The sequence below is a fragment of the Heloderma suspectum genome, chromosome 1 (genome assembly GCF_057233095.1).
Source record: "Heloderma suspectum isolate Gila_16-S chromosome 1, 16-S_ref, whole genome shotgun sequence".
Lineage (NCBI taxonomy): Eukaryota > Metazoa > Chordata > Lepidosauria > Squamata > Helodermatidae > Heloderma > Heloderma suspectum.
In genome coordinates this window covers 104212480-104230855 of record NC_139458.1, presented here as the reverse complement: position 1 = coordinate 104230855, position 18376 = coordinate 104212480, and the positions used below count along the sequence as shown (strand labels likewise).

Here is an 18376-nt window from a genome sequence, read left to right as displayed (position 1 = left end):
CTTACCTGAACAGAGATAGCCTAGCTACAGTTATCCATGTTCTGCTAACCTCTCATCTGGATTACTACAATGGGTTATACGTGGGGTTGCCTTTGAAACAGTCTGGAAACTTCAGCTGCTCAAACTAGGGCAGTGAGATTTCTAATGGGAACTGGCCAACGTGATCATATTATGCCAGTACTTCTCCATCTGCACTGGCTGACAGTCCATTTCTGGGCCCAATTCAAAGTGCGGGTATCAACATTCAAAGCCCTTAACGGCTTGGGGCCAGGTTACCTGAAGGATCACCTCCTCCCATATATACCTGCCTGGACCCTAAGATTGTCTTCAGTGGTCCTTCTCTGTGAGCCCCTGCCAAATTAAGTGAAGTACATGGTTACTAAAAAGAGGGCCTTTTCTGTTGTTGCACCCCAGTTGTGGAATGAGCTTAGGCTCAACAGATAGGCTCGCCTGGCATCTATGTTGTGGTGCCAGGTGCTGAAAAGTACCTTTGGCCCTTCTTATTTTCCATTTTTGTCTTTCACTTTCTGTTCTTTTAAAATCTGTTATTGCATTTTAAATCTTTGCACTGCTGCTAGGTTTTATTTTTATTTTATGCTGTCATTTTAAACATTTATATTACATTTTATTGTATTGTATTTTATGGTCTAAATTGTTGTGAACTTGTCAAGGGCTCCTTGGAGGCCTCTCTCAGTCTAATCCAGTAGCCAAATCCAGACACAGACAAAGAGATTCCTTTCAAAGCTTTATTCTTCTTTTACAACTTAACAACTCTACCATTTGCAACTAGATCTGAGCAGCACAGTACCTATGCCCTAAGTTGGAACAGTTGGTCCCCATTTGAAAGGGAATTACTGGCAGACCCCTGAACTTAAGGACTAGGGAGAGTCCCTCCCCTTTTCCCTTGGATCCTCTGGGCGCAGCCGTTGTTTGCGCGCCAACCGGGCACTACGCCTCCTTTCTGCGCCCTCCATTTGGCGCGCTCCCTGCGTCGGCGTCGCGCTTCCACCAAGTCTGCTATCCGCGCTCTGTCACTCCCTGGACTGCTATCTAAGCTAGGAATGCTGGTGGGAGGAATCTCCGTCAGCTGTTGGCCCTGGGAAAGAGGAGTGCGCTCCTCTCCCAGGAGCAACTGCTCTTCCTCAGAATCAGAACTACTCTGGGATTCTATGGGCTCAGTGTCCACCCTGACAGAACTACCCAAAGAGCTTTGGCTATTTGGCAGTAAAGAAATGTAATAATAAGTAAATAAATAAAAAAATAAAACTATGGATAGAATGTTCCTATTGCACAGCTATGATTTACAATTAGATAATATGTTCCCTGGTTAGTAAAGATTTTCCCATAATTACTGCAACATAAATTATTACTAGACAACACTGGATTGGAAACACTTGAGGTGGCTTCAACCGCAAAGCCAACTGAATTATAATTCCATTTTTACATGACTTGCTGTTTCCAAATTAGCTCAGCTCAAAGAGGAAGTTTTCTGTAGAATGAATAGACCTCATTTGCATCAAATCTATGCATTATAATAAAATCATAATAAAGTGGGTGATCTATATATGTGCGTGTGTGTTTAAAAAACAACACACCATTATTTACCTTTGTTTGCATGACCCTGTTAATGATTACAAACATTATTACTAATTAGTGTTTCAATTTCCCTGAAGGTTAAGAAAAGCCCTCAAAACTCTGCTTTAAAGAACATGAGTGGTTAAACTAATCCATATTTCATCTAACAGCAGTTGCTGGATATGTTTGTAGGGGCTCCTTACAATGTTCAAGGTATTTTAACCAACAACTCAAATTCATATTGAAATGGGAAAACATCATGATCATCACAGTAATGAACACAGTCTACTTTTCCCAATATGGATCAGAGCCATGACTTGGAGTGTTTCAAATAGCAATGGTTGGAGGAACTATTTATGTGAGAACACTTGCCATAGTGTGTTTGAATTTACTGGTAGTTTGGGTCACTTTGCATCAAAATACACACACACACACACACACACTGATTTAACAGTGTGTTCCCCTGTTCGCCAGGAAACTGTAGTTCTGTGAGAGGGTCTAGGGATTTCTAACAGATTATTCTCAAGATTCTCACCAAATTACCGTTCCCAAGATTTAATTATTTGCTGGAAGCCATGACAGTAAAACCTACATAAAACTGAAAAAATACACCAGGACCTAGTGCAAGATATAAGTGTTGTTGGACCAAATGGAAACAGTGACCACTATCAAATTTAATTTATATGTAAGTGGGAAATTGCCAAGGAATTCCAACACAGTCGTATTTGACTTCAAAAGTGGAAACTTCTTTTTTAAAAATGAGGGGATTGAGAAGGAACCTGAAAGGGAAAGTCAAGAGGGTAAACTCTCTCCAGCGCTTGCAGGGGGGATGGGGGGAGGGGATACTCAAAACCACAATAATAGAAGCTCAGCTAAAATGTATACTGTAGGTCAAGGAAGGTATCACCAAGTCCAGAAGTCACCAGCATGGTTAACGAGCAGTGTCAAGGAAGCTATTAGAGAAAAGGTTTTCTTCAGAAAATGTATTGCCCAAAAGAGAAGAACCAAAACAGCATAAACTTCCCCCAGAAATGCAAGTGGACGATAGGGGAGGCAAAAAAGGATTTTGAGGAGCATATCACTAACAACCTTAAGATCAACAATGAAAAATTCTTTAAATATTTCAGAAGCAGAAAACCAGCTGGAGGGGACCGCTGGAGGACACGCGAGTTAAAGAAGGGAAAGGAGATTGCAGAGAAGCTGAATTAATTATTTGCATGTGTCTTCACTGCATAAGATGTAAGGCAGACACCTATGAAGGAACTGACATTTTCAGGAACTGAGTCTGAGGAAATGAGGCCAATAGTGATGACAAGAGATGATGTTCCAGACCTTATTGACAAAAGATTACCAAAGATTCCTGAGCAAACTCAGCAGTTATGGAATAAGAGGAGAGGTTCTCTTATGCATCGGTAACTGATTAAAGGGCAGAAAGCACAGATTAGGAATAAATGGACAGTTCTCACAATGGAGATGGGATGTTAAACAATGGAGTTTTCAAAGGATCTGTATTGGGACCAGTACTTCATAACCCATTGATAAATGATCTGGAGTTAAGGGGAATGTTAGGGGTGAGCAGTGAGGTGGTCATGTTCATTGACAACAAATTGTTTAGGATGGCTAAAACACAAAGGGGTTGCAACGAGCTCAAAAAGGCTCCCCACAAAGTGGGGATGGGGGGGGGGGAAATGGGCATTAAATGTAGTTCAATGTAACCAAGTATAAAGTGATGCACGTTGGGGCAAAAAATCCTAACTTCATATACGCTGTTGGGGTCTGAGCTGTCAGTGACTGACCAGAAAAGGGACCTTTGGGTTGTGGTGGATAGCTCAGTTAAAACATCAACCCAGTGTGTAGCTACTGTGTGAAAAGCAAATTCCATGTTCAGGATCATTAGGAAACCTATTAGAAAATAAAATTGCCAATATTATAATAGGAATATCATGTACAATTCTGATCACTCAACCTCAAAAATGATATTGTAGAGTTGAAAAAGTTGCAGAAAAGGGCGACAAAAATGATCAAGTGGCTGAAGCAACTCCCCTATGAGGATGTTCACACCTTCACACACAATGCATATTTAAACTATGGAATTCACTACTGAAAGCTGTAGCGATGATGGTCACCAACTTGGTCAGTTTTAAAAGGGGATTAGACAAATTCATGGTGGATAAGGCCATCAGTGTCTACTAATCATGGCTATATATCATCTTCCATCTCAGAGGCAGTATACCTTTGAATGCCAGTTGCTAGGGAACATGAGTAGGAGGGCTCTATTGCAGTCATGTCCTGCTTGTGAGTTTTGCATAGACATCTGGTTGGCTACTGTGGGAACAAAATGATGGACCAGATAGACCTTTGGTCTGATCTAGCACAACTCTTCTTATGTTCTTATGTGTGTTAATTTCTGTTGTGTCATGGTAGGCAAAAATCCGAAGGGATGTGAGGCCTGAACAGTGTTTTCTTGAGCAGAAGTATCATTCGTGCCCTTGAGTCAGAGTTTCTTCCATAAATGATGTTTTGGAATGTAGAATATAATTCCATAAATTGTAGGGATTGGAATGAGGGAAGTGGTTAGGTAATGGGACCAAGGATGGTAGAAAGCCTCTCACTTTTTCTCTGAATTCCCCAAACATCTTAGAAAAGAAAATATTCTGGGGACTTGAATGGCGTTCTTGGGGGATGGCCTTTCCATCCCATGCAACTTAACCCTGGAAGGGAAGTCGTCTGAGCTCTATTGACAAATAGAGTTATGGCAGAGATGTCTTCTCTGATTGGCAAATAGTTTGATGATGGATGCAAGAAAATTATATTCTCAAACAAGACAATGCAGCTTCTTATTTTGAAAGATTATAGCTTTCCCCCCACTGAATCTCACAACTTGCCCTTGTTTATTTTGATGCCTCCAATGTCTTATTTCACACAGATTGGCACTATCTGTTGGCTGGCTGGTTTTATTATCTGAGCAAAACTATAAACCACCAAATGGGCAACTACTTGTTCCACTGCCATTTTAGGAACACTTGAGCTCATTTGTGTGTGTTTAGTGTGCGTGTGTGGGGTGTTTTCAGTAATTAAAATAATAATAATGATATGGTTGGATGAATAAATATCCTGAAGGATAACTTGTGCGTGTAGAACAGCCAGTGGCACATGCATTTGACTACTAATCCTACTTGCTCTCTGTACATTTATTCTTTGCTAATCATGTGCTGACATGCAGTCCATTCTGGTATCTGTTCTCACGCCTATAAAAAGATAAATAAAGCAGGAATCTTTTACAGGCACCTTTCAGTAAGCCTAAGCAATCCAAAATCCTATGTGCATGATAATAGAAATAAATTACTAGTTATCTCATTTTATTCCCCATGGAAAGGAACGGTTCCTCCTGTGCAAGCACTGAGTCATTGCTGACTCGTAGAGGGATGCCGCTTTTGCTGGCGTTTTCATGGCAGACTATAGTAGGGTGGTTTGCCATTGCCTTCCCCAGTCATGACTACCTTTCCCCCAGCAAGCTGGGTACTCATTTTACCGACCTCGGAAGGATGGAAGGCTGAGTCGACCTGAGCCGGCTACCTGGGACCCGGCTTCCGCTGGGATCGAACTCAGGTTGTGGGAAGAGTTTCGGTTGCAATACTGCCACCTACCGCTCTGCGCCACACGAGGCTCTTTATTCCCCATACGTAGGGTAAAATTCTATGCACATTTATTTGGAAAGTTGAGAGTCCCATTGAATTCAGTGGAGTTTACGTATGACTAAGCATGCTAATTTTACAAATACAATTGTGTGTTTATTCCAAAATAATTCACATTGAGTTAAATGGTACTTACTCCCAGATAAGAGTGCGTAGGATTGCCACTTTCTCCTGACAAATTTAAAAGAAATTTAACTTTAATACATCCATTTATTATCAATTTTATTCTCTTTCTACTTCAGAAATTGTGCAGTGCAACCCTATGGATTTCTTCTCAGAAGGCCTGTTGCCTTCATTTAGATTTACTCTCAGGTAAGTGAGCACACACGCTTTCCTGGGAGTAAGTCGTGTTGAATTCACTGAGACTTACTTCTGAGAAGACATCAATAGGATTGCATTATTAGTGTCACAATTTAGGGCACAATCCTATCCAGATAGGTGGCTGCCTCTGAATTCAGAGGCGACCGCCTATCCAATGCAGGGCAGGAGAAGCACAGAGGGGATCATTCCCTCCGCGCTCCTCCTGCCCTGCATTTTCGGCTAGACAATTGCAGCTGCCTAGGCACGGGAGGGCGGAGAGGGGGAGGCGGCTGCTGTATGACACATTCGATGTGTCATACAGGCATTTCCACCCTCCCCGCCCTGGAATGCCCCCAGACACACCCCTTTCTGGCTGCTCCACACTCCTCTTGTGAATGCGGAGGATGGGGCTGTTCCGCGCTGCCTCAGGGAAAGCGCAGAAGTTTTCCAGGAACCGACCTTGGCGCGTGGGATCCGAGGTTGGTTCCCAGACAACAAGATATCGTATGGCTGTCTATCCACTGTCTAGCGACCATAGGATTGCTCCCTCCATTATATAAATTGTAAGTTAGTAAGACACAGTGCCGGAATCCTTCTGGACTTCTACTTAAGAGGATGCAATCCTTTACTTCCCATTACAGAATGGCTAGATGCAAAAGAGACAGGGTTCGTAGCCTTTAATAGTTGTGGAGAAGAGGGAAGTTCAGCAGATAAAGTTTGTTTCATCTTTTGCATCTGGCCATCCTGCCACCCATTGGAGTTAAAGGCCAAATGCCCATGAAGCGGTATCACACCCAAAATGTATGTGAACATTTTACAAATGTCTTATTAAAACTTTTTATTGTATACTAAAAAGTATACTTTTTTATTGTATACTAAAAGTATACTTTTAGTATACTTTTTATTGTATACTAAATATAATGCAGTATTATTTTACCTTCATAAAGTTAATTCAGTTGTGCAGTTAACCTCGGGTGGTGTTCTTCTAGTGTTTCCTGAAATGCACACGTCCTAGCAACTCAGACCATAGTACATTTGCAACGCCTTACTGTGCAATTCAGAGTGTAGATTTTTGGTATATGCACTCTCCCCATTATTTCAGTTGTATCATGTTAGGTGTGTAGGATGCATGGATTTGCAACCCACCTTGGTCTGTTTGATGAAGAAAGATTGCACATATATCTGTATAATATAGAGCAGATAATTCCTAAAGAGAGATGTATGTGCTATCACAAGCCTGCTGGAAGTCGCAAATTCTGATTTGGAAGGCCTACTCACTTAGTCCCAGGCGTGTGGGTTTGGGGTACTTGTTGGTAGAGAAAACACACTTTGGACTTTCAGAATTGTGCAGTTGCCCAATCCTGGAGAAGAAGAAGAAAAAGAAAAAACCACCTCAGCACAAAGAAGGTTGTGGGAGGGAGCAGCGAAGGGAGGGAAGAGCTTTGACTATGTGTCCACTTACTGGTGTGGACAGAAAATTACAGCATATAACGACAATTTCCGCTTACAATGTTGGCAGTACACAGAAAGTCTGCTTGTACTTTATAGCAGAAGTCCAATGACTGGTTGCACTAGGAGCCCTCTGTCTGGAAGAGCTCTAAGGCAGCAGAAGCTCATGTGGTTTTTAGGGATGTCAGAAAAATCAGCAACGGATTCAACTAAGTTCATACTTCTATGAATACAGCCTTCAGATTCCACAGCAGACTGGCTTTTTCCAAGTCACATGGATTCTGCAGACTTGCAGACCAGTTTTTTTTATTGGGTGTGTGTACATGCAAATTTGCACTTGTGCCAATGCACATTAACACTAAGGTGCACTTGCGCTAATGTGCATTAGCACTAATGTGCACTTGTGCAACATTCTAAAACATCCCTAAAAAACCCCTGATCACTTCAATGAGCGAATGACAGAACGAAAGTCACCTGACAATCCACGGAACACAGGTGGAACAGATTTAACAAAATCTGTACTTCCCTACTGGGTTTTCCACATCTGGGAAGACTGAGAGTGAAATGTTGCCCGGAGACTGAAGCTGCTGGATTTGCTGCCCAAAGTCAGAAAGCACAGTTTGCCTTCTGTCTTGACCTGCTTCCAAGCATTCCCAGATCATCAGTCAGCCCAGGAATTCTTTCCTGCTCAGCACCTGTCATTGCTAAGGAACAGCCAACTGCTTCCTGTGTGACAGTAGCAGAACCATACTGCACAGAGCCATCTTAAGCAGTAACAAATGGGAAACGAATCATGTTTTCCTAGGAACAGTACAGTGCAGTTTGAGTACTGGGTGGGGAAATATTTGCAACAGGAGTACAGCCTTGAAGAAAGATGTGGATTGTGCAGTGCAAGTGAGAAACAAATGCCCATTTACTGAGCAAAGGAAAAAATAATGTGTGACCCAACTCTAATGAACCTCTTCTTTAAACATAAACTGTGCTTTAAGAACCCCTTCCATTATGACCTCATATCACAAGTTTAGCCCACTTTATGTGATTGGCCTCTTGAGTTTCCACGATGAGCTCACTGTTGGGTCTTATGTGTGGAAAAAGATTTTCTCTACTTCCATTTCTGATCACTGCATGTTGTTTCTCACCAAAAAACATAGAGAGGGTTGTCTACACAGATGCTACATGCAACCTTTATGTTGGATGGGACAAAAGGTCCATCAAGGAAGGACTTCCTGCTGCTGCTGGGCAGGTCCCTGCAGCACTGGCAATTCACAAGGCAGCAGACTGCAATATGCCCCAGTATCATGAAGGTAAAAACTGCCTGGAAACCAAATTTCTCCAGATAACTTGACCAAACAAGCCAAGCTTGATACAGGGGATCATATTAGGAATCATCTTTTTGATTATGTGATTTGCCATTGATTTGGAAATGAGGAAGTTGGACATCTAGGTTCCCATATTGCAGTTTGATCTTGATTGTTCTGGATGGCATAGTGTCCTTAAGAAGCAGATCCATCTCCTGTTTGGTTTCAAATGATATACAAGAGGGCAAATTATACTAACAGAAACAGAGGAGCACATTAGGCTGACAGTCATGGATACTTCCATTATGTAAGCCTTCCAATGTTGACATGGATGTCTGAGCAGTTTAGCATTGGTATTGACAAATTATTTGTTACCTCATTTCCGAATTTAAAGCATATAAAAACACCATATCTGACAAAGACTGAAAAGCATTTGACCTGAAGAATGATGGTGTTCACCTTTCTCAAAGAAAAAGCTGAACAGAATTGAGCATGAACTCATGCCACTTAGCACAAATGACTATAAACTAGTGTGGTTGAGCCTCATTTGCTTTAACTGCAAGGATCTTTATGGGGGGGGGGCGGGGGAAACACTATGGAATCTATCCAGTGTTAGTCCTACTTAGAGGAGACCCATTGAAATGAATGGGACTTAAGTTAGATTAACATTAGATACAAACCTATGACATTTTATCATAGCTACAATTTCCATACAGTTACATGTGCGTGATGAATCTTGAACAGAAGCGGGTTTTTGTGGATGGATCTCCCCTATTGCCAGTGCAAGAGGATGCGGTAGGGAGAGGTAGATCCTGCATCCAGGACATGGGGGCTGAAATACAAAAAATTCCTTAAGATACATGCAATGACTTGGATGTGCTCAATGGCATGTTTGAGTTTTTCCCCCTTTGAGCAGCAGACTGCCATGCTTTATCATAATCTGATTTTGGAAAAGTACCTTCAATTTGCCATTTGAAATGGGTGGGTGAGGGGCTGCTCTTTGAGAAACATAAGCCCAATGCCCTCTTGGGTTCACAAAATTATTCATGCAATTCTCATGTATACAGCACCTAGGGTATACAGATGGTACCAATGGATCATCAGTGCTGTCATCTCTGGAAGCATCAAACGCTTGTTCGGTAGGGGTCAACAGTGAAGTAGGCATCGGAGTGAGATTAGACATGCCTCTGAGCCTGGACTCTAGTTTAAACTGCCTGACAGGTGATCTTTCTTGGTGTTTAAAGTCTATTCAGAAAGAATGAGAAGAGGCACAACTGTATCAGGCTGCTCGGACAATATCTGACACTAATGGGATACTTTAAGTACTGCACTGCACATCTGTGATGGTTAGCGGGAAAGCTCTTCTGCATGTCCCATCATCATCTGAGGTATCGCTGGTGGGAATGAGTGAAAGGGGCTTCTCTGTGGTAGTGCCCAGAATGTGGAACACCTTACCCTGACAGATTTGTTTTGTCATTTCTTTGATGGTCTTCTACTGGTATTTTTGTTGTTGTTCAGGCAGGCTTTTGGCCTGGGTTCTCTTTGATTTTCCTTGTCTCCATCTGGCATTTTAGTTTGTTTACTGTTGCCACTTTCTGTTGTGTTTTGAAGTGATTTTATTAAAATTTTGTGGATTGTTTTTATGATGTAAACATAAGCCGTTCTGAGTGCTCCATTTAGGAGTGTAAATGTGGGATAGAAATCTTGAATAACAAACAAATACATGATCTAGTTGCCATTATTGGAGCTCGCACAACCTGACATGTCAGCATCCAGAGGTGTGCACTTAAGTGATACATGCTTTCTAGTTCCTCTCTACCATCCTTATCTGCCTCTCCTTTTGCTGCTCAATACTCACTATCACATTAATTGTATGTTATGGCTTGAGGACTCAAGGGCTGTCTAGCCAATGAGATTTGTGGCTAGACATATATGCATACACACACACCTCATGTTTATCTAGCTCTTGGCTTGGTGAGTCTGCCAAGTGCAAATGCTAAAGTGAATGGTAGATATATTATTTCTGGAGTGTACTCTCATCTCTGCTGTTGGCTTAATACTGACCTGAAAAACTTGTGACCAGTCAAGACAAAGGCATCTTGCCAGACAACAAGTGTCCTGTTCTCATTGCTTGTCCGGGTTTGCAAAAAAAACAACAACCCAAAACCACACACCCCACAGCGGGTGGGTGTTAAGCACCTGACAGGCAACAATAGGTAACTGATAGTCATGCCTGACTTGCTAGTGACCTTTAGGCCAGACATTTAAAAAAGCATGTTTAAATGAGAAACTTCTTTTATGAAAACAATCATTTCTACATTGTGGGATGCACAGAAAGTTGGTGGGGGAGCCTGTTGAAGCATACTATGGATTGTATCCAATTGCTTCATTTCACTGACTGAAATGCTTCCATCAGCAGAACTGGGAGGGGGTGATTCCCACTCCCCATCTCCCCACCCCTCAAAATCTGCTTCAGAGGGCTGGGAACCCGCCGGAGCAGATTTACGGGTAGCACAGAGGGCTGCATGGGAGAAGAGAGAAGGAAAAGTCCTGGTGTGCTAGCGGATGTCTGCTAGCATGATGTTAGATTTAACCCTATATTCCCACCTAAGCGAGACAAATGTTAAGTATTTACAAATTCTGTCAATATCTGTCTTTGTGGCTTGATTGGACTTGCAGATAACTATGTTCTTGCATGCCCTGAGTGACAGACAGAAGCGCTGTGAGTAGCAGCATAGCCTTTCCTAGCCTGCTTCATCAGTTACACAATGCAATTTCACACATGCAGGTGGTGAACGTCATGGTAAAATGTAGGCAAGGTGTGGACTAACACAATGGAGAATAAAATGCATGAGTAGGCAAGATGAATGCTAAAGACTTCATTACTGCATGGCATTAAAAATGGAAGTTACATTTGTGGGACAAGATGGATCCCATGTCTTTAACTGCCTGGACCTCACAAAGTGCTTAGGTCCAGCCACAGTTTCTAGTATTAGCTGAGAGTCCAGAGTTGAATTTGTCATCCACGCATGAAGTTTCTACAGCACATGCATCTAGAGACAGTTATCCTCCATGACTCCCCACAGTTATGGAACCCTCTTTCTCCAGATGCCCACCAAACCCATGCATGAAGAGCTTCAGAATTGCTTTAAAGGCTTTTTGTTTGGGATGGCTAGCTGTGCCTATGGCTAATTTGTGAGATGGAATTTAAATGTTTTTTTTCCTTGAGAAATATGCATCTTTGGTTTCAAGTATTATAAAGGTGCAATCCTAGCTGTAGGACTTTTTTCTGTCCAAACATGCGTAGGATTGTATTCTAAGGGTGCAATCCTATGCATGTTTAGACAGAGAAAAGGCCTACAACTCCCAACATGCCCCAGCCAGCCTTGCAGGCTGGGGAATGCTGGGAGTTGTAGGCCTTTTCTCTGTCTAAACATGCATAGGATTGCGCCATAAGGCACCCAAGGTCTCTGGCTAATAGCTGAAGGGAAGAAAATAAATAAATAAAATTACTGAGATCTTGGTTGAGATTTTCTCTTAATTCCTCCTTTGCATTGTTGCCTTTTAACTCCCCTTTGAAGTTAGCTAAATATTTGTCGGCTCTCTGTGTAAGAAGTGTATGGCACCATTGCATGGGATGAACCTGGCTCCAGAACCAGTTCAGCAGTCTCCCAATGCTAATTATCTGATATGAAAATTCAGTAAACAAAGGACAAGATGGGAATCCAGGTGGTAGGTGGGTGGTGAAGATAATTCTGGAGGAGGGTGGGGGATGAACTTTACCATCCTCCTTTTGCTCAGTTGCTATTTTGCCACACATTTGCTGAATTCACATGCTGAAGTCTGGCTTTGGGCATCACCATATTGGATCAATTCAGATAGATTTTATGAAAAGCTGAAATTATCCTTTTGAAGTCAAATAACACATGCACACACATTAGGACTCAGAATAACAGTGGCAAACAATTCAGGCATGTATGGCATGCAGGCACCGAGTAAACTATTAATATTTATAACTTCATGCCATAATGATATATATGAATAGGAAGAATGACAAATATCCAAGGGCATGTTGAAATTAAATTATTGTCAACAGAATTCCTAACAGCATAATATTTTCTTATACAAATGTCAGGGCCTAAAACTTGGGCAATTCCTGCCTTGGTACGTAAACCTTCTTTGTTTTGCTTTTCCTCTGACAAGTGTTAGGATTCCTTGTTTCCCACAGAATATTATAAAGGATATGAAGTAAGTCTTTTTACATAGCACCGTGTTGGCAAACAGAAAGAGTGTTTACTCCAATATTCACTGCCAAGTATGAGGTACTTCCGACTGAACTTCAAAAGCACTGAAATGAGCATTAGCTGCTTCTTCAGAAATGTGAATAATGCTATTGCTTTCTAGCAAGCAGAGATTGGTCAGGCACAAAGATGGGAAAGGACAGAGAAGGGAGCAAGCTTTTCAGGTTCAGAAAGAAAGATAATAGCCTTGGTAAGTTTAGAAATCCAGGCCGGGGTGCGGGGGGGGGGGGTGTTGCAAGAAGACTTCCAAAGCTACTTGATCTTTCACAAAGGTTTTATGATATATAGTGTAGATTTTTTTTACAGAAAAAGATAGTTACTACCCTAGAATGAGATAAAAGTTTGCTATCTGAAGACAAAAGGCAAAGACTCTCTGATGTTGTATTAGACAACTGGCTTTGGGGGTTCCATCCAATGCTGGCCATCTGCCAGAGGAACAAAAACTGCTGCCAGAATAGTTTTCCCCTCCCCCCGCAGCTCCCCATGCACCTAGGATTTTGTTAAATCTGTTCTGTCTGTGTTTCGCGTATTGTCAGGGGTCTTTTATTCCATTGTCCACGCATTGGTGGAACTGATTTTTTTTAGAGTTGTACCAAAATGTTGTTCCACCTGTGCTAGGGCACATTACCGCAAATCTCCCCCCAAAGTAAAACACTGGGCCACAAGTCTGCACAACTCAGAAAAAGCCAGTCCGCTGCGAAATTCGCAGGCTGGATTCATAGAAATCCGAACAAATTTGAATCTGTTGTGGGTTTCTCCAACATCCCTACATGCACCCCTCAAATCTGTTCTGGAGGGTTGGGCGACCCTCCAGAACAGATCTGGGGGGCATGCAGGGGCCGCAGGGGAGGGAAGAGCAAGAGGAATTCCCATTGCATGAGCAGACGTCCACTCTTGTGACATTGGATTTAACCTTTAATTCCACTGTGGAAGTTTTTGCCTCAATAAGTTCTTTTATTCATCATTTTCCTATGTGACACAGACTCCCTTCAGCCATACACATAACCTCTTAAAACTGAATTAATGACCATCCTGTCAATTTATGAAAGGCTGCTTTTCTTTGTAAAGAAAGAACTGTGAGGAAAACATCTGTGTTGGTCATTAATCAGCACAACAGTTTGTGTACTTATAGTTTCTCAGCACTTGTTGCAGGTGTACCTGATGAATTTCTGCCTGATGCATTCCATCCATACAAGGCACAGTTATGGGCAGGGCTGGCATCAAGGGTAGACATGGTCGGGCACCTGCCAAAGGCCCAGAACACGGCAGGGGCCCACTGATAAGGGCCCTCTGTAGTAGCTCCTCCTCTTCACCCTTGCAACCTGCTTGTTCCTCTGCCTCTCATCATGATCCAGATAACAGTGGTGGTGAGAAAGAGGAGCCGGTGCCTCTGCCTATTTGGTGCCACTGCTTACTTGTTCACTGGCTCGCTGCCTGTCGAGCAAGCAAGTGGTAGCAAAGATGAGAGAGAGGAGGAGGCACAATAGCAGGTGGTGGCCATGGCAGTGAGAAGGTGGGCTCAGTGGGGGAGGAGGCCCATTGAGGGTGTCTTGCCAAAGGGCCCTCCAAAACCTGGAGCCGGCGCTGCTTATGGGATGGACTCCCAAGTGTTCATGAGCTACTGTGCCATGTTTCAGCTTATCTCTAATTGGGATTGCTGAATAGTTCCCCTGTTGCTCAGTGTTACCTTCTGTTTGTCCATTTTCATTCGGAGACGCTGCCTCAAGGTCAAACTACTTCTTACGTTAAATGCATGTTGATTTTTTAATTCAAAAATAAGTGCAGGGACCCATTTGAGATTGAGACTGCAGCACAGAGGGAGGGAAGGTTTAAGCCATCCATCCTAGCTGTGCGCCCCCCAGCAAAAACTGCCCCCACATAGCAGTTACTGGTGGCTTTTCTTTTTTTGTTACTACTGCTGCCTTACGGGGATGATTTGGGGCTGGGGGGACAGCTAGAAAGGGAAGGAGTAAACCTCACCTCCCCGCATCCTGCTGTCCTGATCTGGATCAGGCCTCTGTGCTTACATTTGAGTCAAACAGCAACATATAGAACTGCTAGCTACCAATTTAACATAGCATGTTGTTTGGCCCTCATTTGATTTATTCTTTAACATCATCAAAAGGTATGTCATTATTGCATCTGGTGTCCGTGAGTTACACAGATCAATTTTGTGTTATCCACAAACAAACAAGCAAAAGCCACACGGCCTTTCATTTGTTTCAAATCCATTTCAGATCTCTGTTCACAAATGTTTGAAGAACCATTAATGATTTTCTTTTAATTCTGTGTCATATTCTAAAATCTGGACACCAAAAGAGGTAAAAGCAATGGTAATAGCTATAGAATCCTTTGCAAATTACAGGATTTTTCAGGTTTGAAAGAATTTCCTCTTAAGTGCTAGGGAGCAATCTAGTAGTAGCAATGCTCCTATTGCTTTCAGTGAAGAATAGATGCGAGCAATTCGTGGCAATCTGGAAGTTTTCCCAGGACTGAAAGGGCCTCAGGAACCCAGTGCAAGTTATCTGAGGACCACAGAATCCTTGGAGTTACAGTTTAGTGAAAGAAGACAGAATGACTAGTAAACTAATTTTAAGTTTGTGGTGTAAATACGCCAAAACACACAGTACTTATTGTTGTAGGGCAGGAGCCTTGTACAGATGCATCAGGCAGAAGTTCATCAGGTGCAGCTGTAGCAAATGTTTGCAGGAGCTCTACCTGTAGAATTTCTGTCTTTCATCATCCCCCTAGCCCAATGAAGTACTGAAGGCAAGGTGCAAGTTATTAGTGCATGTAGAAGTAGGTGCTATCCCATTCACAGCCATATGCAGCACTGTTTATGCTGCAGTCCTATACACAACTCACCTGGGAGTAAGTGTCATTGAACTCAATGGGACTTACTTCTGAGTAAACATGTATAGGATTGAACTGTTAAAGTTCCTTTTCCATGCTTTTTAGAGAATTAATGAAAGTTATAAGTAAGCTAAACCAAAGGGTTTTTAAATTATGCAATAAGAATTTCTCTACTTGTAGGCAGCTGCCCCTTATTCAAAACATCACAGTTCTGTATAACTTTAGAACCGAATCATTAGCTGCTATAGGCTTTTTAGCTTCCTTGCTTTTAAAGTCTTGGGGGGAGGGGTTGCAGCCTTCGATGCCATGAGACAAGAGTGTTGTTGTTGTTTTAAAAAATATAATCATAGTTTATATAATTCCAGTTTCCGTACTGAGATCTTCTGCAAAAGACAATAACTTTCTGACTTTTCTCCAGTTATTACAGGCATACCACAGATGCTTAGTAACCTTTCCAAACATGCTGTTACTTGACATGCAAATAAAGAATAATTAATTATCATGCCTAAAGTGTGACATTTACTACACAAGGGCCTTGAGACTTCCAGGCCAACATTTTTAACTTATTCCTAGTAGGATAGGCCAATTATATTGGCATCTGGTGTAGCTAGTGTTCTAAATGACTGCCTTAGCGACATAAAAGATAAAACTGGGAAATTGCCTAAACAGGCGTGTGGCTGTGAATGGGGCAGCACCTACTTCTACATGAACTAACCCATCGCTAGGTGGCTTCTCTCCGCTGTGCAACGGACCGCTGCACACCCACTACAGCTGATTTAAGTAAGGCAGACCTGTCTGGGTGTGAATTGCTGTTGCTTGATGAGACAACAGAATATTAACTGATGTCAGTTGTACCCGTATGAGGTTAAAAGTTGTGTTGGATTAATGCATAGCTCTTTTCAACCATTGTGAAAAGTAAGACGCTACATGCTTGCTTTGTACCTTATGACTTCTTCTTTTTTAACAAAACCCTATTTATTCTGAATTTCTTTTCTGTCTTTTTTCTCTTGAACAGTTCCACCAAGTGAAAAGAGTGATGACCATCCTTTTCCTTACTATGGTTATTTCATACTTCAGTTGCATGCAAGCTGCCCCAATGAAAGAAGTGAGCTTCAGAGGACAAGGCAGCTTGGCTTATCCCGGTCTCCGGACGCAGGGAAACCTGGAGAACCTCGGTGGGCCCAACGACGCCACAAGAGGGTTGACATCTTTGGCAGACACCTTTGAACATGTCATAGAGGAGCTCCTGGATGAGCAGGAGGTCATCCAGCCCAACAAGGAAAACAAGGATGCGGACTTGTACTCATCTCGGGTTATGCTAAGCAGTCAAGTGCCTTTGGAGCCTCCACTGCTCTTTCTGCTTGAGGAGTATAAAAACTACTTGGATGCTGCAAACATGTCCATGAGGGTTCGGCGCCACTCTGACCCTGCTCGCCGCGGGGAGCTGAGTGTGTGTGACAGTACCAGCGAGTGGGTAACAGCAGCGGAGAAAAAGACTGCGGTGGACATGTCAGGGGCGACGGTGACAGTCCTGGAAAAAGTCCCAGTACCCAAAGGCCAACTGAAGCAATATTTTTATGAGACCAAATGCAACTCGAAGGGGTATACGAAAGAGGGCTGCAGGGGCATAGACAAGAGGTACTGGAACTCCCAGTGCCGAACTACCCAGTCTTATGTGCGAGCTCTCACCATGGATAATAAAAAGAGAGTTGGATGGCGGTTTATAAGAATAGACACTTCCTGTGTTTGTACACTGACCATAAAAAGGGGAAGATAGTGGATTTGTGTTGTATAGATTATATTGAGACAAAATTTATCTATTTGTATATATACATAACAGGGTAAATTATTCAAGTAAGAAAGAAAATAATTTTATGGACTGCATGTATAAATGAAGTTTATACAGTACAGTGGTTCCACAATCTATTTATTGAACATATCCATGACCTAAAGGGGAGCAAAAGAGAGAGAGAGAAAAAAAAAGATATCTGTCTGCGCACAACTCTGAGAGAAAAAATATTGCATTACATTCCTCTAACATTGTGGTTTGTTGCCGTTGCCAAGAATTGAAAATGTTTTAAAAAATTAAAAAAATAAAATTGCATGCTGCTTCAATTGTGAATTGATGATAAACTGTCCTCTTTCGGAAAAAAAATTGAACCAAAACATTCCGTTTACATTTTAGACAGTAAGTATCTTTATTCCTGTTAGTATTATATCTGTTTACTGCTTTTAAATTCTTCTGGTAGCGTTGGAATTAAAACAATGTCAAGGTGCTGTTGTCATAGTTTTACTGTTGATTTTTTTTTTTTAATTTTAAAATTCCCACATGGTTTAAAAAAAAGGGGGGAGAACTCCCTGTCATCACCATATATGTTCTGGATAAAACAAATCTGGGTTTTTTTGTATGTTGTGAAGGTGTTTGCAAGATCAAATCAGACTACTGAAAAAAATAATAATAAAAAAGAGGCAACTGAAAAAGACAATGTTGATGTTGCTTCCAGTGCTCTTTTCTAGTTTACAAGCAGCACTTCCATATTTGTTGATACGTTCTGTCCTGTGATTATTGCTTAGAAATCCTGCATTTTGCTTGTTTCCTGTTTGGTTGTATATCGGTTCCCTACTTCTCCTTTCCTCTCTTGGGAAGCAAACAAATTACAATCTCTTTCAAATACAAGTTTCCATTCTCCTAGGGTGTTCAGAGCAAAGGGGATTGCCCTGATCATGCACAGCTCATCTGTGTCCATCATATTTGGTGCTGGGTTGACTTGAGCTTTGATGGAAGCATCTCTTGATGAGTATGGAGAATCACATCTCCATACAAGGCCAGTGATCATGCAAATAGAACTGGATCAGGGACAAATAGTTTTTGCGTCTGGATCGAATATCTTGTTGAAGTACAATA

At 42.0% G+C, this 18376-nt stretch overlaps 1 protein-coding gene across 2 annotated transcripts in view; it reads left to right on the top strand.

Moving 5' to 3' along the window:
* The window catches only part of BDNF (brain derived neurotrophic factor), a 49764-nt gene extending 31847 nt beyond the window's left edge, over window positions 1-17917 (top strand). Inside the window, exon 2 of one of the 2 annotated variants that reach the window (XM_084852771.1) lies at window positions 16487-17917. In XM_084852771.1, coding sequence (XP_084708897.1) covers window positions 16508-17248 — 741 coding nt within the window. In that variant the 5' untranslated portion in view covers window positions 16487-16507 and the 3' untranslated portion in view covers window positions 17249-17917. The remainder of the gene's footprint in view (window positions 1-16486) is intronic. The other variant, XM_084852762.1, reaches the window with a different exon arrangement.
* Window positions 17918-18376: the final 459 nt, after the last annotated feature.